Source organism: Labeo rohita, chromosome 16 (genome assembly GCF_022985175.1).
Source record: "Labeo rohita strain BAU-BD-2019 chromosome 16, IGBB_LRoh.1.0, whole genome shotgun sequence".
Classification (NCBI taxonomy): Eukaryota; Metazoa; Chordata; class Actinopteri; order Cypriniformes; family Cyprinidae; genus Labeo; species Labeo rohita.
Genome location: NC_066884.1, coordinates 30,088,474 through 30,115,027, shown reverse-complemented (window position 1 = coordinate 30,115,027; position 26,554 = coordinate 30,088,474). Strand labels below are relative to the sequence as shown.

Genomic DNA, 26,554 nt, shown 5'->3' with positions numbered 1-26,554 from the left:
GTAGATCTCCAGGAACAGGTTTGGGCACCCCTGCGCTATGCTGTACATATTTTCTGCCTACAAATCGAAGAGGTATATTGCTAGTTTCCATCTTCACCTTAAAATTAATTCCGCACTACAAGGAATTTAATTAGGCCCTGTGAGAATGCAGGAATTCTAAATCTCATTGTGCTTTTTGTTCAGGTAAAAAAATAATAATAATAAAAAACAAATAAAGAAAAGAAAAGAAAAAAAAAGTATCTTTAGACATATTGTGCCAGGTGTGACATCAATGACATCTTTTATGTGTTGCGTGACTATGACAAATAATCACAAAAATAGGAATTTGAAAGTTCCAGCAATAGGGAAGGACAGGCTACTTTTATGATACTATTATGATACTGTGCTTTTTTGAGGTTGGTGGCATGAACTGCTGATCATTTCCTTGTATGGAAAATGGAGTGTTCTAGCGTAGAACTCATTTTGTGTTTCACAGAAGGAAGAAAATAATGCAGGACTGAAACATCTTGAGAATCAGTAAATGATGGCAATTTTTTTGATGTACCAATGAAACCTAGTGCATCATTTTGACATGAAACTCTTTCCACTCCTCCATCCCTTTCCGTCTACCCTTTCTCTCTGCCTTTCTCACTCACATTTGCTTTCTCCTTCGCTCCTTGCCTCAATCCAGACCCTCCCTCTCCCCCTTTTCTCTCTCTCTTTCTCTCCCTCACACATACATACTCGCACACACACACTGCTTCCTTTCACTCTCACTCTGACATTCTGCAGTTCAACATGTTGCCTGAGCGATGCTGCGCACGACAGTGGAAGCCATCCTGCCGGTGTACCGGCCGCGCACCACAGCCCGAGCATCAGTGCTTCACTTAAAGGACCTGTGTGAAGAGGAGCGCAACCCTCACAAACCCCAGTCACCGCCCGACAGAGAGGAACACAATACCAGCTCCATGTGGAGGGAGGCCATGCGTAAAAGGAGCTACTTGCTGGAGAGGGGCTCCCGGACAGGAGGAGATGTAACAGGAGGAGGAGGTGCCCGTGGCCGAAGACAGAGGTCCCCAGACTGGCTGTATGATTCGTACTATCGTATGAGCCAGCAGCATCCACTTATTGTTTTTCTGCTCCTCATTGTGATGGGTGCCTGCCTGGCTCTGTTGGCTGTCTTCTTCGCCTCTGGGCTGGTGAGTGTTTGGAAACTAGGGTGAAGGTAACTGGGGAAAAAGCAGAAAGGGACGGGAAACAATGTTTGGGTTGGTTGAGGGAGAAAGCTCTGTTGCTACTAAACAAGTGACACAGAAAAATATTGTGCTTATTTCTTTTCAAACCCTCTACAAGCCCACACATGGATTTTTGTTGCACTATGTTTATCAGAAAATGAATTTCCTGTGCCCAAAACCATCACACTTTAGAGGAAGTTCTAGCCAGTCAGCTATGATTGTACTGATTGCAACAACCATATGTCTCTGTTTACCTTATGCAGTATGTAACCACTCTCTTCAAAGCATAATTTCTATGATTTATGTTGAAGTGATAAAGAAGCAGCAGGGAATAATCAATGTATGAAAGGAAAGGGAACACATTTGGAAAATCAACAGATACAGTCATGGATAACTAAGCATAACAGATTAAGTAGAAACTATTAACCTGTCAACAGTAAAGTTGCTTTAATTTTGAACTCCTATTCAATTAAGCTCAGCTGCAGCCTACAGGAAATGGTAGTACATAGCGCTACATTCTGTTTATTTATTTATGTATTTATTTTCAGACTCTAATGTCAAAATGAACATTCTAATAATCAGATATATGGGTTTGTTCTGATACCTCATTATAGCAACACTAATTCAAGAGTTTGAAACTCTACAATTCCATTAAAGTGCCAATAGGAGGGGAATATTCTGCGGGTGATTTACTGACAAGGTGTGCATTAAAGAATGCACAGATGCAACATCTAATTTCCATTATGACCAGCACAATCTACCAAGAGCAGCGCAAATTACTTAAATAATAAATAAATGCTTAAATAATGCTTAAATGGGTGTTAAATAATGGCGCAAATACCAGTAATTTGACAAGCACAAGTGTTAGTAAATTGTGTTGTGTGATTTATTTGAATAATCTCCTCCTATAAATTTTGCGCCTGAAAGGAAAACTCCTACAAATGCATATTCACTAAGGTCAGGTGTAAAAATAACTGTGCGTCTTTAGTAAAACCCAACAGTACTATCTTAATGCCAAAAGACAGTTTGCACTGGCGCAAGATGTTAGTAAATCTAACCCTAAATGTGTAATTTGTAGATGAAGCTTAAAAGGATTGTGGGAAAAATAGAAACTGTAGTGTTGTTAAAATGTCTAAATCTGAGTTTTGTGTGTATATTGCTGGCTGTCATGCTGAGAGTGTTTGCAAAGGTTTTCCAGAAGCTGAGGTATTTTTCATTCATAATTTGCGTAAAATGCAGAAGTCACATTGACAGGATACACAAGCAGGTTGCTGCCATGGTGTTCGAAATTTGTCTGCTTTTTTCCCCTCAAATTTAAAGCCATGTAAAGGGGAATATACGTTTATATTTCATTCAATATACTCAGCTCTGATGCATTAGGGAGATCAGGAAGTGAATAAGTAAACGACATTTCACAGTATGACATCAACCCCTGTGTAGATACACACTCTCAATGCGTGCGCTACTTTCGTTCTTGTCTTTTGACTGCCTGACCTAAATCTCACATCACAGTGGCTGTTGAGCTTGCTTTGGGTTGCCGCAATGCTCTCCGTGACTCCCATGGTTGCACACATCACACTGATTGTGAAAAAAGCCTTGGAGCACAATTGCACTCTCAGGGCATTTTTTTGTGATCGTACTCTGAATCCCTGACGATTTGTTCTCCCCATGACCTGTTTTCACTCAGCCTCACACATCCGATAAGTGGCTGCAGGTCTAATGTTCCCAATGCATGCTTGGTTGAATTTAGTAAAACTGGTTTTAAAACTGGTTTTGCCAGTTGCAGGCTTGTTCTGTGTTCTCTATGACAAAATAGATAGAACAGTGCTACCGTAATGTCTTGATGTTGTAATGGGTACCTAACATCCACCATGATAAAATTTCCCTGACATTTTTTTCAGGGTTTCCATTTCTAATGTGTTTTTAAAAGCTGGACAGCATCAATTATGAATGAGTCTTCTGTAGTTTTCCCATGCTGTTAGTATTTTTTTATTTTTTTCTGTGTGTGTTCTGGCAATTCATTCTTTAATACTGAATTTGGCCACAACACTGGGCATTACAGAAAAGAGAAGCAAATCTTATGGCTGTAAAACAGCCAGATGAGATGCCATCAAGATCACACCACTTCACTGTGGTGTGACACCATGACTTTTTACCATGCATTCTGTAGCACTTTTTAGAGGAGTGTGGATAGAGAGGTGACAGCAGAGGCTTAGTGTTGCTCTTAAGTGAGAAAATGATTGCACAAAATGTTGCTGATAATCATTCTGTGTCTTGCTGTCTTACTTTGTGGCTGTAATTATAGTGCAATGAGGTGACAAGGCTTTTCACAGACATCCTGGGCTTTTTAAACACTGAAACCATAAGAGGCGCCTGATTAGAGCTTGAATCCATTTAGATGTCCCTGTTTGGAGTCTCATGTGTATTGTGGGCTCATTTTGAGATGCTGAGTTACAGTTTGGTGCACTATAGTCAATATCCGTTCCAAAACCTGAGGTTTCTATAGAGACAGCATTGTATGGGATCACAGACTTGATCTAAACAAAAAGTTTGTTCCAAAACATAGACACCTAAGATATGTTGTGTTAGTTAAATATAGCAAGATAGCATCACATGTATTGTTCACTAAGAAGATGATACCAGAATGCAACAAGCTACAGAAAAAAAAAAAAAAAAAAAGAATTTTTTTATATGAATAAATGTATATTGCATTTCATAACAAAAAATCACTAAAAGAAAATTATAATTGTAGAATAACTGCACAAATCTTTAAGTGAACAATGCAACCATCACTAGCCTATGTAATTTTCTTAATGAAAAAATGTTGCATTGCTCTTACTCTTTTGATTTTTATATTCACACAAATTTTGGATCAACAAATATGGATCAACGATTTTGCTGACATCACCCTGCACTTTAGGTTCTCATCATACTTTTGGTCCAATCAAATGCTCTCTAGAATCATATCCACGAGTTGGCATAGACAATAAAACATATTGTACCCTTTTGAATTCTACACAGAATGCTATATTTTGTAGCGATATGGATGATATTGTGTCTGTCATACACTGTCAAATGCAGCGTTACTGAGCTCAGCGGCTCTGGCCGAGGCTGTGATATAAGCAAAACGCTATTGGCCATATTAAAAAAAGGGGACGGAGCTGCTTTACATGTCCCGCTCTGTCCTAATGGTTCAGTTGAAATTACGTCAACACATAGAATAATGTTGCATGTTTCGAAGCACTTCAGTGGACCTTTAAAACGTAACATTGTCTCCCGCACTTTTCTCAGGTCAGTGTGTTTAATTAAAGGTTTTCAAGGACCACATCTGTGATGCTCACCCCCATGCAAAGAACAAGATGACACCCCTCCTACCAGTGGTGATGTCATGTTGAAAATTTATTTTGCACCTGCTACAACATACTACTGTCTGTCTCAACCATTTACATAACTGATTTAACAATAATAAATGTGGTGAATTATCAGATGATGCTTTCATGTCGATGTTGCAATCACGGGTATTCTCAGTACTCAGAAGAGCTAAACTGGACAGTCTTTCTTGTGCTCCGGAGAAATTTCCTGATCACTTTCAATTTTAAGGAAGAATATTAGCAATTGCATGGCAAAATCTGGTGACAAGTCATCAGTGTACTGAAACGCTAAAACGCTTGCCAGTTGAAACAGGTTGTTGTCAGAGAAGCGAAGCAGTGGAAGCAAGGTATAGCTATACTGAATTTGGTCTTTTAATGTGTGAATGCATTAAGCCACACATTGTGTTCATATTCTGAGCTCTTCTGCAGAGTTTGATCTTTTTAATGCATAAGTCATGTTAAGTGTAAAGATATCTACTTTGATTAAGATGTGGTTGTCTTGGTGTTTATGACAAGTGAAATGTGAGAAAAAATGATTTTGTGGTTGTTGTTCTAGAACATTTTTAAGCCATGTTAAGAGTTTTTCACACTCTTTTCCACTCCACTGCACTACCTTTGCGCTCACAGAAGTAGCCTATTCTTTCTTTCTCAGACATATAGGCAGAGAGTGAACTAACTCCAGAGGCTAGCCTAATAACCACACACCTCACAAGGGTTTAGGTGTCATGCCATAAAATATTTTAATTATTACTGAATTTGTATTTAACGTGATCACAATTTAATAAAAACATTGTGAGTTACACTTTAGTTTCCACTGTTATTCAAACAGCAAATAAATTGTATACAGAAAGCGAACATGAAACATTATGACTTCTCCATTTTAAACAACCAAAAATCTCTTGTAATAGGTGAAGCTGTCTGCACTGTGAAATGAATGAATGTGAAAACTTATCTGAATGCCTCTGATTGGCTGATGCATTCATAAACTTTCACTAAGGTGACTTAAGGAAGGTGAGTGGGAGGGTAAGCCATCAGGAGCCCAATTTGGGAAAAATAGAAGAGGGGAAATGTTCAAAAGATGAATGGTATCTATGCAGCTATCACTAATCTAGCTAAAAAAACAAAAAAAAACAATCACTCAGTCAATCAAGTAACATCACTCTCTTTATTAATATTTTTACTGTACAGTTGTGTGGGTTATTTATATTTAAATTATTACAATTACAATATGTATTTAAATTATTACAGTTATTTTTGCAATGATTTAAATATATGTCTACATTTATACAAGATAGTACAGTTTTTGTAAAATCAATTTTATTTATGGGTGACAGAAGGGGTGATTCGCCCAGGGCGCCATACAAGCTTGAACCCCCACTGGACGTTTTATTTGTATCCAAAATGAGGCAATATAAACATTATGGAGTGCTAAATGCTCTCATGCAATGTATGTTTTCATTCATACTCGAATGTCCAAAATGGGCTCATAGAAATAACTTTTATGACATGCCAGGAAATACCTAGTGAACACACGATTGTGACATTGTATGGTTTATGTATGTTTTTCAAGTCATCTCCAGGTAAAAAAAATAGAGTATATGAATAATGCAGTGCTAACTGACATATATAATAAATAAAAATAAGTACATAAAATATATTTTCTGCCTTATTCTTTGATAAAATGGAAAAAGTGTATTAATTAATATAAATAGTGTTGTATATAAACCAATCATAAAATTGTCACTAGCACTGATTATCCAGCAGTGTATTTGCAGATGACAGCACTGAGTAGACATTATAGACGTGGCTTTAGATGTTCATGTATTGTTGTTTTATTCCTTTAAGTTCTAATAATTTACATTTATTCATTTAGGTCAAGGATGGCCAACTCTGTCCTGCAGAATTTTACCCCATCTCAAATCAAACATACCTGCAAATTTGAACCAAACTCTTTAGGATTATAAAATTATAGGCAGGTGTATTTGATTTGAGATGGAACTAAGAATTGCTGAAATCTGTTTTAGGAGATTTTATAACAAAGCACTTACTGATGACAATAATATAAGCTAAATCAACTGATCCAAGGGAGACCACCATAAAATAGTGCTACCATACAAAATTTCTGTACCTTTCAGTGTAGTGCAATGCTGAAGTGTATGTGTAATGTTAATAATTAATAATAATAATATGCTTAGTGTGTAATTATTTTGTGGCACTTCTTAAAATTATACTTTTTATTTGTTATAACTACTGTGCATAATAGTAACAGGGGCATTTTGTAACCTACTGTATAGAAAAACAAATCAACCTGCAAAGGTCACTGTTTAGTCCCCCAGTTTGACAGAAGTGTCTGTGGGTCCTTTGAGTTGACTGGCAGTCGCTAGTTTTTCTGATAAACTATTATCCAGTGACTGTCATGCAGGTGCAGTTGGAAGCTGCAATTAAAGTTCTTTTTGTAACACTGCAATCTCTCTGCAGGATATCGAGGATCACGTCGCCTTTGTAATCACTGTCCCCACTGCACTGGCTATTTTCCTCACTATCTTTGTTCTGGTCTGCATCGAGTCCATCTTCAAGAAACTGCTCCGTGTTTTCTCCTTGGTGATCTGGGCCTGCCTGGTTGCCATGGGTTACCTCTTTATGTTTTTTGGAGGAATCATCTGTCCCTGGGATCAGGTAAGACGAGTGCGTTATCAGCCCTCTAAGGTTGTTTTCAGTCATGGGCCTTTAACCTGATATATCTCAGATGGTGTATTCTTAAGAACCAGTGTGAAAGAGTAACACGAGAAAGGCTGGAGAAATTATACAATACTTAATCAAAAAGGACGGTGTATGCATACTGATGTATGGCACAGCCCCTAGTGAGCAAATGAAATTCTGGTTCAGAGTCACCTTTACTAGGCAATTTAGCATTTGTCAAGTCGGTTGCTTTCCTGTGATGCACAGAGATGATTTTGAGACAGCTCCATACCAGAATTAAGTGAGACGGCCATAAAATTCTCTCAAAATCAAAGAAAGAAAATACTTATGTGGAGAACAGGAAAGAAATAAACAAATTATTTATTCATTAAATTTCACATCAGGGATAATTATTTTACCCCAATACCAATTCTCAGGGTGGACTCTGAAACTGTGGTCAGTAATATTGGCAAGTCAGTAATAACTAAGCGTCAAGAAAGGGCATGTCAAGAGCTTTTGTTTATTTACTTATTTATTTTTTAATAAATATCTTATCTATTCTGCTGTGTTTTATATCAGTTCTTCTTTGTACTAGCTTTTCCAAGCAATTATAATCCATCACAAGTTTATTTTCTTTGAATGTTCAACCTGTCTAAACACATGACAAAACTGAACCCTGTTCAGCGTATTATTATGTCAGGTGTAGAGGTGTAAATAAAAAGTTTGACTTGACACAAGCATTTTACAGACTTTTAAGATTTGAATTATCCAGCTTTCTCATCCCTCTCTCATGTTGATTATATAAAATATATGCTTGCTATTCCCATGGCAGCTGAGAAACACGCATTTTTGACCTGCAAGTCCACTGAGGATAATTGCGTTCAACATTAATCAAAATGCTGCAAATGTGTGACTAGACCTGGGAATTCAGATAGTAATCAGAAGTGTGGTCTAGCTATTCTGCTCATTCCTATTACAGATGAATAATTTACTCCCCAAGGGGAGTAAATTAATAAAAAATCTTTAAATCGGGAATATAAGCAGCTAATGACTTGCTGTGTTAAAATAAGACCCAATGTTTGTCACTGTCATATTGTATCTCTGGAGTAGGTAGCATATGGTGAAAGACAAACAAGGCTAATGTCAGACATGTAAGGAAGGATGACTTCCTGTGTAAGTCAATATCTCTGCTTGATTCCAGATTAAGGGCAGATAGGGGAGTTCTCAATACATAGACCCCATCTAAATCCTGTAACAGCAAATGCATCATTTTTTCACAACATATTTCAGCAAAACTGTGTCATTTTGACTAACTACTTGCAATTCATCTTTTATCTATTACTGATGTGGTGCTGTGAGTACTGAAAATTATTTATGCAAATTAGGCTTATAGAGTCCTGTACAAGCCCTAAGAACTGTTCACACAAAGGACCATAACTACAAAGTTTTAATATTAATTCTAATTCTTTGAGAATAGTGAAGACCACAAAACATCTACAATGATAACGGCACAGAGGAACAATATCATTGGTACAGTATCTCTGGTATTTTATTATATATATTTTTACAATTATTTTATTATATATATATATATATATATATATATATATATACTTATTTGTTTTAAGTTTACACTGTCTCCAGCCAGATGTGACAGCCACATGCAGTGAAAGGTATCTCCTATGCTGCATTCACACTGAAAGTTCATCATTTGAGGATCAGACCCTGAGGTGATGGCTTCTAGGTGGTCCTACTCGGCTGTGGTATCCAACTGTAAGCAGTTAGTGGATCGTTTTCTGTGCTCCCATTGGTAGTTGCCACAGTACTTTGCTGCTTATTAGCATAACAACAAAGTACAGTGCTGCTTAATTTTCTGCATCACCAAACAGTTGCTGCTGTCTGTTGCTGGAAATTGGCATCTCTAATGGAAAATGAATGATTTCCTGTTGCTTTGTTGCATAATTAGCTGGCAGTGTTAAATGTTAACCTTTTTAAGTTAAATATCATGTTTGTCTTAATTAGCTGTCATAGTATATTTTGTTGATTGTTTGTTTTTCATTTCTGAGATTTTGATTTTGATTGATCTAAATTAGACTACTAGTGTAGACATGTAGATAATATAATTTTCAGATGCAACAGATGAAGATGTATGGAGGTTTGGTTCCTTGCTGCTGTCACTTCTAGCTTGCTTATTTGGGGTATCGTCGACTTGATTGCATAGATACTATTTGAGCGGAACTGAGCTGGATGATGACATCACTGAATTCAATGATGAACTGACTTTAATTGAAAATGTGTTTACTATTGTCCTTTTGCATTATTGACATACTGTTTTCCTATTTAATACTGTAAAGCAGCTTTAACACAATCTGTATTGTTAAAAGTAATATATAAATGGGTGACTTGATTTGACTTGACAAGAATACTAATGTAAATTTGCTAAATGACAGTAAGATTTTTTTTAACTGATTAATCACCTACTTTTGTTAGCTGCATGTTAAAAAAGACATGCTAAACATAAATTTCAACTTTTTGATAAGTCATGTAGGCCTATAAGTCGCGTTTTATTACTTTCATAAGTAATAGCGTACTGGCAGGCCTAAGAGTAATGTTATAATGTAGGCCTACCAACATTTAGGTTCCCCTCACCCCACAACAAATGCTTTAAATTTAACCATATTCAGAAAAAAAATGCCTTTATAATTCTAATGAATAAATATAATTGCAGTATCTAATATAATAAATGTAGTCCTATATAACTATAAACAAGCCAAAACAAATTAATTTAAAGCGAAACTGAAAGTAAAGTTGGTCTCCAAACCAACCTCTCTCATTCGGCACAAATCCAAATGTTTACATATTCATGATGTATCTAAAGTTAAACTATTATTTATTAGGTAAGCTAGGCTGCAGGATAGTGAGGAGCTCCCTGAACTCTGCTTCATTCCAGTTTGCATGTTGATCTGCCTTCAAAACACCCAGTAAAGGTTGCATGATAATGTGCATCATCACTATGACACACCCTTTACGGCACTGGTTCTGCCTTTTGTTCACACAGGCAGGACCGTAGCTGGGGTTTGTGAGGCCCTGGTGCAGGTTGTACCTGTGGGCCGTGTTAGATTAGATTAGAAAATCTTTATTGTCCACACATGTGGATATTCATCTCCGGCCTCAGGATAACATATACACAAATACACTTAACTTCACAATCCAATAGAGCAAACACACAAAAACATACAGAGACTTCCTGTCCCATGGACCAGGACACATAGGTACAGAAAGCAATGAAAATAAAACGTTTAAAATTAACCATATCTTAATTATCTCCATAATCCACAGTACAGGAAGCTTTGCCACACGATCACGGATGAAACAATAACACGTAACGAAACACAAACTAAAAGCAAACTAAAAACAAACAAACATATGTTTAACGTGAGGCTCTGGGTCAGCCGCCGTGCAGCGCCCCGGAAGTCTGTATTAAAAATTTAAAAATTGTGTGAATAGCTCAAATAAATAAATAGAACAAAGATACAAATTAAACAATGTTTAAGATTTTTCAAGTTTGTAGGTGTACAGGTACAGAAACCTCACAGAAAGAACTCGGTTCAGTGTTTGCACACTGTCTGTGTGCGCACCGAACGTGGTGCACGAGTACTCATTTGAGTTCTTTCGCATCTTGTGCTTGAATGCTTTAAACTTGTGCTTGAATGTTTAAATTGGCAAGGCTTAAAAACATGTGCAACTGATAAGCTGTCGTGATAACACACAACATTGGCCCATCAACTGTCCTGAGCATCTTTTTAGGCTGGCCCATCAACTGTCCTGAGCATCTTTTTAGGCTGGCCTTAGCCAGTCAGTTGAAGTAGCCAGGGGCCTGAAGTAGCCGGGGGAAAAATAGCGGAGAGCACAGAGTGAGCTATTGCAGGGAAAGTGCACAATCCATTTTGTCTAAAACATGAGACATGCTTTAATTTACAATGTAAAAATGACAATGTAAGATACAATCTGATCTGATTTGTACCACCTCAGAATCTATTTGACTCACTCCAGCCCCCCAAAACTTGTTAATTGTAACCATTCGATGTGGACAATCAGCGGTGTATTTAAACTTTAACTGCTAAATTCCAACGTGCTTTTGCACCTTGTCTGGTGCTGACCGAAATAGACGTGCTCAGTGCTTTTAGCCTATATCACAACGATTCAGTGTTTTCAACCACATAAAAATATTGTTTCAGACATTTAAATTGACTAAATTACTGGCAAAAAAAAACATTTGTTAAATACACATTGATGTTTGTTAATGCACTGGTGTGTAAGGTAAGCGGCGATAATCCTTTCAATTAAAATATGGCAACATATTTAATTCATATATAATACCTCAATACCAAAACTGTGTAAACTGTGTATTCTTGGCTGTGTTAACTGTGTATTCTTTTGGATTACCTCTGCTATCTCTGAAGCTGTTGTTTGACCATTGCCTGTTATACTTTGAGTTTGTTAATAAAGCTGCAAATGATATTTAATGGAGGGTCCATAGACACTATGGCATTGATAGATTCGGGGGCTGCAGGTAATTTTGTTGATATCAAATTCGCCGAATCTCATAACATTCCTCTCATTTCATGTGTTTCCCGGGTGCGGTGGCAGCATTAGACATCGTCCCTTGGGCACGGGACATTTCAAGTTCACCACTGAAGATCTGCTTCTCAAAACTGGAGCTCTACACAATGACACTATCTGCCTGTTCGCCTTTGAATCTCCTCAGAACCCCATCATTCTTGGTCTGCCCTGGCTAGAGAAACATAACCCCTGTATCTCCTGCACAACCAGATAGATTCTGCAATGGTCTGATTCCTGCCAGCAAAGATGTCTGCTCACCAACCATCAACCCTCTGTTCCCAGATTAAACAAGTTAACTGAGGCTTCACCCATTCCAGGATTACCTTCTGAGTACTACGACCTGGCTGAAGCTTTCAGCAAGACCAAAGCCTCACAACTTCCTCCCCATAGGCCCTGTGACTGCGCCATTGACCTCCTCCCTGGTTCAAACCTCTTTAAGAGGTAGAATTTTCCCACTATCCCAACCTGAATCTGAAGCCATGAAAGCTTACATCGAGGAAGAGTTAGTTAATGGCTTTATTAGACCATCCACCTCACCTGCCTCAGCTGGCTTCTTTTTTGTCAAGAAAAAAGATGGAGGTCTCCACCCATGCATCGATTACCGCAGTCTTAATGATATTACCATCAATTTCCGCTACCCCCTACCTCCCGTTCCAGTGGCCCTGGAGCAACGTCGCTCTGCCTGATTCTTCACCAAATTTCACCTCCGCAACGCCTGCAATCTTATCCGCATCCGGGAAGATGATGAATGGAAAACGGGTTTCTCAACGACTTCAGGGCACTATGAATATTTGGTATTGCCCTTCGGATTTGTCAATAATCCTTCTGTTTTTCAGGCCTACATCAACGACGTCTTTCGTGACATGCTTAACTGAGAGGTCGTTGCCTACATTGATGATATCCTGATCTATTCAGTTACCCTGGACTTACATGTGCAACACGTGCAAGCAGTGCTTCAGCGACTCATTGACAGCCAGTTGTACACCAAAATTGAGAAATGTGAGTTCCTTCAGACATCTCCTTTCTGGGGTATATCATCAGTGCTGAGGGGGTAGCCATGGATGAAAAAAAGGTGGAATCTGTGCTCATCTGGCCCCAACCGACTACTGTTAAGGAACTCCAGCGCTTCTTGGGCTTTGCTAATTTCTATAGACGTTTCATCAGGAACTTCAGCACCATTGCAGCACCTCAATGCTCAGGGGGGGCGGGAGACAGCGTTTAACCTGGTCACTTCTGCTCAAGGGGTCTTTCAACATCTAAAGGAGTACTTCACCTCCGCTCCCATTTTCCACCATCCTGATCCTGAAGTAGAATTCACAGTGGAGGTGGATGCTTCTAACACAGACGTTGGAGCGGTACGCTCCCAGCATCATGGGTATCCGCCCAAGCTTTTCCCCTGTGCCTTATATTCCTGTAAACTCAGCTCAGCAGAACAAAACTATGATGTCGGCAACCGGGAGCTTCTAGCCATGAAAGCAGCTATCGAAGAGTGGCATCACTGGCTTGAGGGGGCCAAACTCCCCTTTGTGGTCTTAACTGATCACCGCAACCTAGAATATCTCAAATCAGCAAAACGACTCAACCCACGACAGGCAAGGTGGTCTCTGTTCTTCACTCGCTATAATTTCAAGGTAACCTATCGTCCTGGCTCAAAGAACTCTAAGGCGGATGCCCTCTGTAGTGAGTTTGATCCATCTCAGATCCCATGCTCCAATGAACCCATAATCCCCTCTACCCTCATTCTTGCTCCTGTCCAATGGGATATTATGACAAAAATTACAGATGCACAGAACACTGAACCCCCATCACCAGAATGCCCACCTGACCGCTCCTATGTTCCAAGCAGTCTGATCGCCACCGGAGGGAACTCTCGCCAGAGTATTAGTTCAGTTCATTCAGACTCCATTTCCCACCTATCCCATGCCTGGGACAGATCACTTGCCCAGGTGATGTCACTCAACCAGCCCATATAAATTGCTTCCGGACTCTTACACCCCGCAAAGTCTTGTTTTGCCCTGGCTAACATTTCTGAGGGTTTACTCCTGTGTTTGTTTTTTCCTGTGTATTATCTTGGACTGTTTTGCTACTCGTGATTCTTCGCTGCCTGCCTTTTTGACCTTATATTTTGGATTATTCTCTCTGAACCCTGCTTGCTGCCTGCCCTGACTCTTTGCCTGTTAACTGTGTATTCTATTGGATTACCTCTGCTACCTCTGACGCTGTTGATTGACCAGTACCTGTTACACTTTGAGTTTGTTAATAAAGCTGCACATGGATCCGCACGCCTCTGACCCATCATTACACATAATTAATATATAAATGTATGTATATATATATATATATATACCTCAGTGATAGTGGAAAGCTTGAATCCACACAACTTTTTGCACATAATGGCTCTTCCCAGGTGTCAGTTCACAGCAGTGCAAACATTTTTTAATTACATCTGAACTGGCATCTGAAATTTTGAAAGGAATCATGGATCTATCAGAGCATCAGAGCTCCCTTCAACTCAAGTCAGATGTGTGAAGAGAGGTCATAGAACTGACTCCCCTCTAACTCAATCAAAATAACTGTGCCACTAATGTTTGGTAACCTTGGTGTTTTTAATATTGCAGAAGGCTTTCATTTACCTGAGAAATGAGATGAGACAAGCCAAAAGGCAGGTAATTAATTAGGCTCTTTTGTATGTAGGCAATAATAAAAATCAATAAATTAAGCAGTGATTAAAAGGTTGTTTGTGAATGCATGTTCCATTTTATTTAGATTACAAAGCTCATTAAGATGCTTGGATGCTCTGCTATCTCTATTTGTGTGAAAACATCTAGGCTATTGTTAGTCTATGGTATCACTGAGACAGAGATTCATGGTAATTTCCCAGTGAAATTACTTAACAAAGATGTTGCTTTGAAAAACCCATGAAATGCCTTGATGAGCATTTTCTTTCATGTAAATACATATTTCCTATTGAAGTAGGAATTTACTTTAAATGAAGTAGGGCATATTTGTTTGTGATGTTCTCCATAGTCATATTGTCTTATCATCATCCTGTGAGATCTTGCTTATGTAGATGAATTTGTTGCATTACTCCAAATAAATAGATTATGACCTACAAATAAATGTAAAGAGATTAACAAAAATTAAACATATTGACAAATAAATAGAATGAAATCCACAAATAGATCTTATGCCTTTGTGGATCGGTACCTGTACATTTGTAAATGGCTTTCTGTGCATTTGTGGATCGCTGCATTTGTGGATTTTTAATACATGTTTTTAAAATTTATTTGTGGATCTCATTTTATTTATTTATTAATATGTTTTTGTTAATTTCTTTCAACAAATCTATCTCCATATTTAAGATGAGAGAATTCACAAGAGAGCAGAATTCAGTTAGTAAGCATGTGCACTGAGCAACAAATCTCTGGTGTTTAAGCGATGACTAATCTAAATGCCTCTTATTGGCCACTGTATTCATAAACTAAAAAGAATTGTGTGTGATTGGTTATAATACGCAACAGTGTAAAAAAACACATAAAAAGAAATATGAAGGAACAAATAATCCCTAATATTAATTAGATAATAATACTAGCCAGATATCTCTTGACTATCGTCACGATACACAATACTGTCGTCTATCAACATTTCACAAAAATTTTGCATATCCTCATTGAAAGTTGTGTCATTAAATATTTCTGGTCAGTTTTTTTTTATAAGATGCCTTTACCTAATTTAATCTAATCTACTTTTAGGAGTATCCTACACTTAGTATATTAGTATAAAGATAGCACTAAAACTAAAAGACATGGCCTAAAAGGTTTACAATTAAGCTAAAACCAGAATTTTATAAAACAAGATTTCATGTTGTATTTAAATGTTTTGACACATAAATGGTTCATTTTTGAATCTGACAAAAATAATAATAATAATAATAAAAAAAAATAAATAAATAAAACAAAAAAAAAAAGAGATAAAATAATTGACTGTACACTAACAAAAAATGTGTAGCCACATTTTTCTGACTTCCTCTGGGGTTTTAGTGATCTGATCACAAAACGTTTCAGGGTTCACGTTTACGGCTGTATTTCACACCGAACTCAAAGGTGAATGTTACTACCATGTGTGATTAGGGTCTAAGACTGAGACTTTTTCTTAGTTCTTGATTCACCAACCAACAAATAGTCTCTAGTGTACACCATAGCTCAGCTGCTGTTTTAAATGCAGAGAGGCTTTCGCGTCATCTGAGTCGTGCTAGCTGCAGGGAAAAGAAAAGAGTGCCAGATTATCCCCCTTCATCACAGTGAGGTTTGAAACACAGCCATAGTCAATGCTTATTATTCTAAGGGTCTGGCATATATGTTCTCAATAAATTGTATAAGGATAACATCTCAAATAGCCTTTCAGGAAATGCATTTTATATAGTATATAGTACATTTAAATTACATAAATGGCATAGAATATTCCATCTAATTGTTAATGTGCTCACATCCACTTATTCATTAAATTTAATGTCTGTTTATTCATTAATTTAGTTTCCAGTCTTTGATTTTCTGTTTGATTTCAGTTTGATATTGAGCAGTCTACTGAGCTAAATTAGGAATAATCCAATCCGAAAAACATTACTACGTAGTAAAGATGAGTATTTTTCTAAAATACCTAAAATGATGGTCTACCTTATGTCAATAGTGCTTTCATGCATCACTCAGTCCATTTTATTTGCAATTTAGAAATTGCATTAATCATTTCAGGAACAAACACATTTCATCCTATTTTAATTACTTGCAGCTGACATGACAAGCCTCCTCTGCATGTTCAATACCATGACAGTTTTACAGACAGGTCTTATTGAGAGCCTGCTCCTGTTATAAGTAGATTCAACAGACAACAGCCTGGGTGGAAAAATCAATATTTACTTGGTTATATGTGGAGCACCAAAATCACAGACAGAAAGACAAGACCTATCTAAGATGTGCTATATAAGAGTGCTCTTGCCTTGACCTAAAGAGGTGTCCAGCCTCACTAACTCTGACAAACTAATCTCATACAAGTATAAAATGCATGGTTTACTCTATCTGTGCAGATAAATAACCACCCTGCTTTGATGTTTATCATTGTGCACTGCTTTTTTCCTCCTTCCCATAGCTTGAGAGGAGACTTCAGTCTGTTTCTGAGCGTCAAAGTGGTAACTAGGAAACCTTCTAAGTAAAGGTCAAGATACTGGTCACGTGTTGCTAAGCCAGGGTAATGTGCTTTCCATCTAACAGGCACTTGTGTCCATATCCCTTGGGGCTTTATTGCTGTTGACATCTGCTTCATTATTTGGTTGGTTTTGTAGAAAACAAGCCATTTCCTGAACAAGGTTCCATGATCATAAACGAGTATATTTGGCAAATGACCAAAGCTAGCCTGAAGATTTCAATTAAAGCATAGGAACAACTTGCATTTTAGTTTATAACTGTTGTAGGTCATAAAGGCCGGGGGTTTCCAGTGTAAGCTCAGGACATTGGTATAGTATGATTATAAAAACATCATTAAATCATTGGATAGTCCGTCATCCTAAAACACAGTTATCTTTTTTCTTCTTTCTCTGTCATTCACATTTATGGGTCTGTGTGTGGTGAAGAGAGAGAATTTTCTCAGCAGGGGTTGTCACAACATTAATGTCATAAGCCTGGCTGAGGCAACTAGTGTTGTCTAGTCTCTTAATGGCTAATCGTGTTTTCTCTGTGTGAGTTTCATGAGATGTATGATATTAATATTATATATATTAATATATTAATATTAAAAAATAATTATCAGATATAAATTATATACACACAATAATTATTGAAATGTCCAAATTGAAATGTCAGTTTTAATCTATTCTTTAGGCTACAGGTCCCAAACTCAGTTCCTAGAGGGCCGCAGCCCTGCAGAGTTTAGTTCAAATTCTGCTTCAACGCACATACAATGTAGTTTTCAAATAATCCTGAAGGAATTGATAAATTGGATCAGGTGTGTTTAATTAGGGTTGAAGCTAAACTGCAGGGATGAGGCCCTCCAGGAACTGAGTTTGACACCCCTGCTTTAGGCCATCATAGATTTATTAATTTAATAAGGATTTTATATGATGGATTTTCATAGTTAAAGGTTGGAGGTTGGGGGCATATATAAAACAATAACACTGATACAGTACATAAAAGACATGGTTAATAATAATCAACCCAATGCAACATTAACATGTCTGTGGTTGAAGAAACATCTATGCATTGCAATCATTCCACTGAGTTCTCTATATGAATCAGAATGCCTTAAATGTTTAGATGTTTGAGCCTTGCTATAATAAACAGCAGTTCTTAGAAGTTCATTGGAAACTACCCACAGATTCACTAGGCAGTCCACAAGTCAAATAGAGGGTAATTCAAATTGACATTAACTCCGGAGTGCTATGATGCTGTCATTAGCTTATTGTGAGCCTGCTTCAATGAACCCAGCTGTAGACGCACATACTGTCTACTTCGCCAAGCCACGCATGCCTGGCAAAAGACTCAAATTTGAATATCTTTTCAGGAATACTGTAGAATTCTTTATAAACATCTATGCATGAATTAGATCAAATGCTTCAATTACTGTGATGATTCCCTGACACAAATTACTGTGCAGAGCAGATGCTATGTGAAAAGACTGCACTCTAAGAATGTTATATATACTGTAAGAATTTTATATATACTGGCTCAATAATTCAGAATTTTACTTGCAAACATGTTCACTGGCACTACTAGATAAGTTTTGTGTCATGCCATTATTATTATTTAACTGCTCCCGTTCGAGATGGAGTGTCCCCGAATTCAAATCCTAAATATCAAACATGTTTGATATTTACGACTCTTGTTTGGGCTCCCTCTGATGCGATACCTGCGATAGCCATTGACAGCGCGCAAGTGTCACCTACCAGATGTTGCATCCTTCTATAGCTGAAACTTACAGCTGTCACAGTTCTGTTAGTTTGGACTTTCTGTTTGCACTTTTTCCCTGATCTGTTCGTTCTCATGGTTATTGATTTGATGTCCTCATTATGTTCAGGTGTGTCTCGTTAATTATCCTAGCTTGGTATGTGTATTTAAGTTCCTCTCTGTTCAGTTTGGGTTTGTCAGGTCTTATCGTGCATGTGTGTCACCATCCTTCCCTGTTTGGATTAGCTTTTGTGTGGAATTTACCTGTGTGTGGATCTATTAAAGATGGTTAACCTTCATCTTCATCTTCGTGCATGTTTATTGACACAGTACTGTGACAGAAGACCCGAACAGAAAGAAAGTTAAGCACCATGATTTAACCCCGTTTATTTTGTTGTTTTTGTCAGTGTTTTAGTTTCTCCCTCTCATGATGGATCACTTTGCCAACGTTCGCCGGCTTTGTCTGGAGCAGGGAAACTGCTCCCTCGAGGAGCATTCGGATGAGTTCCTTGGTCTTGCACATTGGACCACCTTTCCAGGACAACTGCTTAAACACGTTCTTGCACACTGGACTTGCAACACTGATACATATGCACAGTTATCTACATAGGGCCCTTGAGGGAGCTTCATAGACTATATAGAGTGGGTGCTGGTGTCATGTGGATCATCACTGACCGTCAGTCCAGCGGACGATGACACTAGCCCTACTCTGGACCCAGAGCCCAGCCAAACACCACCCTTCTGTGCATTAGTCAGAGCCTACTGCAGACGGAGTGTCAGCGCCTGGTGCAACCGATGAGCCATTGCCAAGAGGAGCGACAGAACTGAGAATGGCCCCAGAGGCAGAGCCTCATTTGAAGTATGAACAGGTGCGAGACCCTGCAACAATGCACACAACTGCAGATGAGACAGTGGAGAGTGAGGGTGTGGAGGAAAGCCCACCCACTGTCCCACCATTGAGGGTGAGCTGAGGCAGGATTCAGGAGACTTAATAGACTTTTCCGTCATCGTCTAAACTCTCTGCTTGTTCTGTTATGATCAAGAAGGCTGTTTATGAACTCCCTGTTTGTCCTGAACTGTCAGCCTGTCTTAGATTACCTCTCTGTCCCATCACAACTATCCCTTTTCACCATCCCTCTGTCATCTCCTGACATCTCTCTTTCTTTGAGGTGCAAGGTCATGCCTTCCGGGAGGTGGGCAATCTGTCACAGTTCTGTTAGTCTGGACTTTCTGTTTGCACCTTTTCCCTGATCTGTTTGTTGTCATGGTTATTGATTTGATGTCATCATTATGTTTAAATGTGTCTTGTTAATTATCCTAGTTTGGTCTGTGTATTTAAGTTCCTGTCTGTTCAGTTTGAGTTTGTTGGGTTTTAAACATCAACATGTATGTGTCACCATCCATCCCTGTTTGGATTAACCTTTGTGTAGATTTATTAAAGACTATTAACCTTCATCCTTGTCTTTGTGCGTTGACAACAACAGAACATGCATCAGGAGAGCCAACTGACAACATTGATTGTCCTCCATGTGTTTTTCTTCTCTAGTCAAGTTTTATCTCGAGTCTCTGTGAGATCTCATGTCAGTGTAAAATCGTTCCTATAATCAGAAAGTGCATGGTCTCCTCGACGCCGATAGCCTTATGGGCAGTGTGCCGACATACAGCGCCATTGCCCATCCTGAGAGGAGAATGCTTAAGAACCGTCTCCCCCCTGAGACGCCAATGGTGTCAGGCCTCTGAGGGTAAGGCCTTCTGGATGCAAGCGGCTTACATCTAATCATATGGAGCCTGCTTCCCCTCTGTGCCTTCAGGGGACCACCCCTGGTGCTTTGGGGCTTAATGGTTTCCACCGAGTTCAGGTCTTAGTGTCCCCCTAGAGACATTACAGACTGAGAGAAATTCCGATTTTTATAGCCAGTACTTTATAATTCTGAAGAAGAACGGAGGGTTGCATTCAATTCTACATGCTCACAGCTGTATCGCACATTAAAAACATACACAAGTTTGTCATGATAGATCTCAAGGACGCATAATTCTATATATCCATCCTTCTTCAGCACAGAAAGTTCAAGTTGCCTTTTAAGGTTCAGTATCGGGTTCTTTGGATGCCATGGTAACCCATTACTGGCCAGTACTGTAACCCTTGAGAGGGTCTCACAATGACCATGGTTTTTGCTATTAAATTTACAAATAAATGCATATATTTCATTTACAGTGCTAAGCTTCACATTTGATCGTGAACAGGTCAGGTCTCCACAATAATGACTGTCTACTGGCCAGAGGCTAGAGTGAAAGACACTCAGGACAGACTAATTTGTCACCACTCCGATCAGGCCGCTGCGTCCTCATGAAACTTCATCATTTGCATGTGTTTTTAAACCTTGTCAAACCATTTAAGTGATTTTACAGTATTCAAGCACAAGAAAAGATGAAAGAGCTAAATTGTGTGCTTCCAGGCTGTCTTCTATGACAAAGAGAGCCGTGTCTATAACAATGTGAGAGCCCACTGCTGCATTCTTACTAAATTTCTCATTTCCAAAGCCGTTAAAGTGACCACATTTACCAGCTCCTTCTGTCTATAATTTTAATCCATCAAAAACATAAAAAAAATATTGGTGCCAACAGTCTTGTGGGCAGTGCACTCCCACTCACTTCCTGTCTTATCTCCACTGTCGTTTCAAAGTAAAATGGAAAAATGGAAAAAAAAAGACTTAAAAAAACATTAATTGCTCATGACTGAATACATTTTGTAACTTTTACAAAGATTATTGATAAAGATAAAGATTATGCAATTTTATTTTACATTTGATTATTCAATTTCTGGACATGGACACCTACAAACCTGCTTTTCTGTGCTATTGCTTGCAATTTGCTTATTGTGAAACGTATCGGTATTTACCATTTTGATGTCATAAAAAAAGCTTATTCATTAGAATACAAAAACAATAACTGTTGTACTTACTTTGTGTTGGGGCCAGCTCAAGAACATCAAACACACGTGTGATCTGGACCTTTTGTCTCAAGGCTTTCTCAAGCCAACATCACCTCTAGTTATTATTATTCTTCTGAAACCCATTTTTTTCAATTGTATCTCCTCCTAGGGCTTTAATGCTATACAAGCACCAAACTTGTTTAGAGACTTTGCCCCTAATCTAAAGTTTTTTGTTATATTTATTCAGACTGATCAGACTTGTAGTTTTTGTGTAAATAATGATCAAAAAAAATTCCCATAGACTTACATTGTCTGAGCAAAAATGCCTCCTCTATAGGACAATTTCAGTCCACTAGAGCAGCAGTTCTTAATCCTGGTCCTCGTGACCCCTTGCTCTGAATATTTTGCATGTCTCACTTGTTAAACGCACCTGATTTAAATCACCAGCTTATTAGAAGAGAGCTCCATGAATGAACTGTGTTCCAATTGACATGGTGTTCACTGCTCTCTACTGCCTGTACACGGGAAATCAGCTGAAGTTTATTTCACTTAAGAACACGGTTTTGCACTACACCACTACCTGCAGCATCTTCAAACACAGACAAAACTTACAACAGAAGTGTGAAGGGTTATTTAACCGTAATCATGAAGTTTGCATAGTAGACACATCTTGCACATTTTAATGCCTTTTGAATGGAACATACGCTCCTTTCGAATTGGAATATGATACTGTGATATCTACTTCGCAGGGCGGTCGAATAGAACAAACCTCTGAAGCGATAAGACCAACATACAAAATGTGTAGAGTGGGGGGTCACGAGGACCAGGATTAAAAACCGCTAAACTGCTAAACTAAGCTGACATATTTGCTCATTACCAGGCCAGGGCTCCACAATAATGACTGTAAGATGGCCAGACGCCAGTGTGAAAGACACTGCTCCAGTTGGACCACTGCTGCGTTCTCACAAAAGTTTATCATTTGCATGCAAATGTAACAAAATAAATGTTATTAACAAAAAATAAACAAGAGTACCCAACAACTACTAAATGAACACCATGAATGAAAAAGGAATAATGTACAGAAGATGCATAAAATGATTAAGTGATTAAGTTGGGTGTTGCTATGGCATAGTTATGATATCTTATGGGAAAATAAACTGTTGCTTCTCTGAAATTAATAAGGTAAAGAACCTTATTATAAATAAATTGAAAAAACAAATGAAAGATTATTTGTTATTAACTGACATCAGTTTGTAAGAGATTTGGATAAATGACATTTATGGTCGCTGTGGTAGAGTGAGTAGTCCAGTGGCGGTGACTTCCTCCACTAATTGAGCTGGTAACAATGCAGGGGGGAAAGGAGCAGGAATTTGTTTTTAACAGCCTTGATCATTAAGCGCTGCAGGATGCTGATCTCCTGGAGTAGGTGCAGAAGGTCCTTAAACTGGAACATACAGACGAAAGTTCCATGAAGTGAAGGTTTGCTCGCCAGAGCTTAACCTTTTTGCGAATGTCTGCATGTCTTCTGCCTCTCTGGGCAGAATGTGGTCAATCCGCTTTTGTCTCTCTACGACAGAGACTCAGAACATGCTGCATGTGTTGACTTGCTGGATGAAGGGTATCTTTTTCCTCACAGGCTGGAGGCTCAGAACATGGTCATATATATTGCTGCCTCAAAAGTGGGTGTGGTCTGTTGACGTCTCTTCCTCATAGGCCAGAGACTCAGAACTTTGTGTTTCTGTTACTGCCTCACCTTTACAAGCTGGAGACTCGGGACATTGTTGATTCATTTCTGTCCCTCCCTTTATAGCAATCAGACTGAGAACAATCCCTTTCTGATGAGGAGGAGCTTGCAATTTGTCACTTCTCCATTTCAGTCCCATGACTGGCTTCTGTCATCAGTGTGGGGGGACACAGTGTGGCCCATCCTTCTTTCCTCCTGTGGAACTTATTTGCCTATCCCAAACACACAGTTAGAAAATTGTCTTGAAAGTTTTACTTTATCACTTTCCAAACCACAACTAGAACACTTGTGGCAATGTTACGAATGCATTAAGTCCAAACATGATGGAAAAAGTTTGAACTGGCATGCATGCATTCATTTGCCCATTAACAGCTGAGTTTGTGTAAAATGTTGCACTATATAGCTGTTGTTGAGAATACATTTTCTTCTGAAAAATACACAATATACAAAAATAGACAATAGATGGCATTTGTGTGTGCAGGTATGTCATGTATAAATGCAAGGAAATGTAAATAAGAAGTATGATGTGTTAACAGGGTCATATGACGTGATTTACTTTCCAAGATGTTCGTCCATGTATAGGATCCATAAAGTTGCAAAGATTAAAGTCTCAAACCCAAAAAGATATTCTTTCTAAAAGTTAAGACTCCTCCACACCTTCCTAAAACGCTTCATTCTAACACCCCCCCACAAATCTACGTGAACCTGGGAGAGTACAGCTTTGTGCCAGCTGTGCACCAAGTGAGGCAATTCCTACTTTGCAAAGACAGTTTGGCTCTTCTGACTCACGCCTGTAAGTATGTTATCATATTTAAAGAATTTGCGACTGACTATTCAAATGCGAGTTTTGAGCAGTGTAGAGTAGTGTTTGTTGTTTGTCTTTTCTATTATCACAAATGCAGACATGATTTTATGTTTATATGGTATCGTCCCTGCGGTGCGACGTTATCATTATCAATATAATCAGTATTGTTATCATCATCATTATCAGTAATTATGTTCTCACTGGATGCAACAAATGCCTCATTTATAATAGGTGTCAGTATTGCTTTGGAAGCTGATATTTCAAATAGGGGTAAGGGATGTAACATTTCTGTCACACGCTTGAGGCATTTGGCCAATCACAACACACTGGATAGCTGGCCAATCAGAGCACACCAAGCTTTTCAGAACGATGAGCTTTGTAAAAATTGGGGCAGAGAGGAGGTTGATGATGTTGAGTGGGAATAATGCTGGTGTAAAGACATAATGCTCTTGAAGTCCAGAGTGATCTCCACTGGTTTAAGCGTGTTCAGCTCCGGGTTGTTATAACTGCACCAGACAGCCAGCGGGGGTAACAGTTTATAATAACTTGCAGCTTTGGCTGCACCGGCCACGGGGTGCTTCTGCTGTGAAGACAGCTGGCGGCCGCACGGCGGTTCAAAAAGGTTTTAAGAATATTCAATACATGTATTTATTTCATTGTTTTACAATTATTCTTCAATTATTCTTTAGGATTCCTGCAAGCACTTTATTTCTCATTGATATTAAGCAGATGTAATTCTTAAGTTTAGATCAAAATGTTATGACATTGTTTCACAGACCAGGCTTAAGCCTAGTCCCAGACTAAAATGTACACTGATTGATCTTAAAACATGCCAGTGCCTTTGTATGTTACAACTGTAAACTTAAACTGTAAACCTTTAAAGCAGGGTTTAAATATATACGCTCTGTTTATAAAAGCTTACATTTTATACATTTAAATAATTCTTCATACACTAAAGAATCCTGCAGGCATTTTATTTCCCCCCTTTACTTGTACAACACAACAAGTAATTCAATAAGAATGTTACAGGGACTGATCTTTTGAACTTTTTGAACTGAACTTTTCGCTAAGGTTTGCATATGGTGGTGTGTTCTTAATTGCAGCTTTCTTTAAAGTATATCCTATTCTTAAAATAAGAAATATCCCAACATATCGCACCTTGTTTACAGTATCGCAGTGTATTGCAACATATCGTATCGCAACCCCTGTATCGTGATACTTATCATATCACCAGATTCTTGGTAATACACAGCCCTAATGTGAATATATATTAAGTAATGATTAGTTTGTTAATGATTTATTAATGAAAGTTATTATAAAGTGTTACCCCCATGGTTTATTGTTGTTTTAAGTTAAATGAGTCCTGGTAGGAATGCACATATCCTCAAAGAAACTTATGTATGATGTTACAGTTTCTATGAGCTCATTCAGATCGGTGGCAGCAGGCCCGGCGTCAAGGAGGGGCTTATCCCCCCCCCCATGACATTGTGAAGCCCCCCCTGCAATGATCTAAAGGACCGACCCCTTCACCCCTGGAATACAATTTTAAACGCGAAAAGCTAAATTGAATGCGATTTCAACTGAGGGGTACTGCTCCGATCTGATTTGTACCACCTCAGATTCTATTTGACCCACTCCAACCCCCCCAAAACTTGTTGATTTTAACCATTCCATTCAGAATATCACAGGTGTATTTAAACTTTAACTGCTAAATTCTAACGTGTTTTTCCACCTTGTCTGGCGCTGAGCCAAATAGACGTGCTCAGTGCTGTTAGCCTATATCACAACGATTTAGTGTTTTCAACCGCATAAAAATAATGTTTCAGACATTTAAAATGAATTACTAGCAAAAAAATACATTTGTCAAATACACACTGATGTATGTGATTTAACAAATGTATTTTGTTAAATAAAAATATAAGGCAGTGACTCTAATCCAGCTTTAATTAATTGCTCCATTTTTTAGAGTCCTTGTTACAGGTTTAGCTGATTTCAGTTTCTGCCTGTAGGTTGGTATAAGATGAACCAGACGTGATCAGAGAGCCACAAAGCTGCCTCTGGGACAGACTGTGGTGTAACAGTGGTCAAGTATATTACTGTCTCTGATAGGACATGTAATGTGCTGTCTGTATTTTGGCAGTTCATGGGAGAGATTTGCTTTATTAAAGTCAGCCAGAATGACTATAAAAGAGTCCAGGTGTTATTGCTGTGATCAGATCAGCCAGCTGTTACAGTACTGCATTCTCATATGCTT

General features: G+C 38.4%; 1 protein-coding gene across 4 annotated transcripts in view; it reads left to right on the top strand.

The window, feature by feature from the left end:
• Positions 1–740: 740 nt before the first annotated feature.
• Positions 741–26,554, top strand: part of adcy2a (adenylate cyclase 2a) — a 124,534-nt gene continuing 98,720 nt past the window's right edge. For 3 of the 4 annotated variants that reach the window (XM_051132399.1, XM_051132398.1, XM_051132397.1), the window contains exons 1-2: positions 741–1,178; positions 7,064–7,261. In XM_051132399.1, coding sequence (XP_050988356.1) covers positions 792–1,178; positions 7,064–7,261 — 585 coding nt within the window. In that variant the 5' untranslated portion in view covers positions 741–791. Of the gene's footprint in view, positions 1,179–7,063; positions 7,262–26,554 lie in introns of those variants that run through there. The other variant, XM_051132400.1, reaches the window with a different exon arrangement.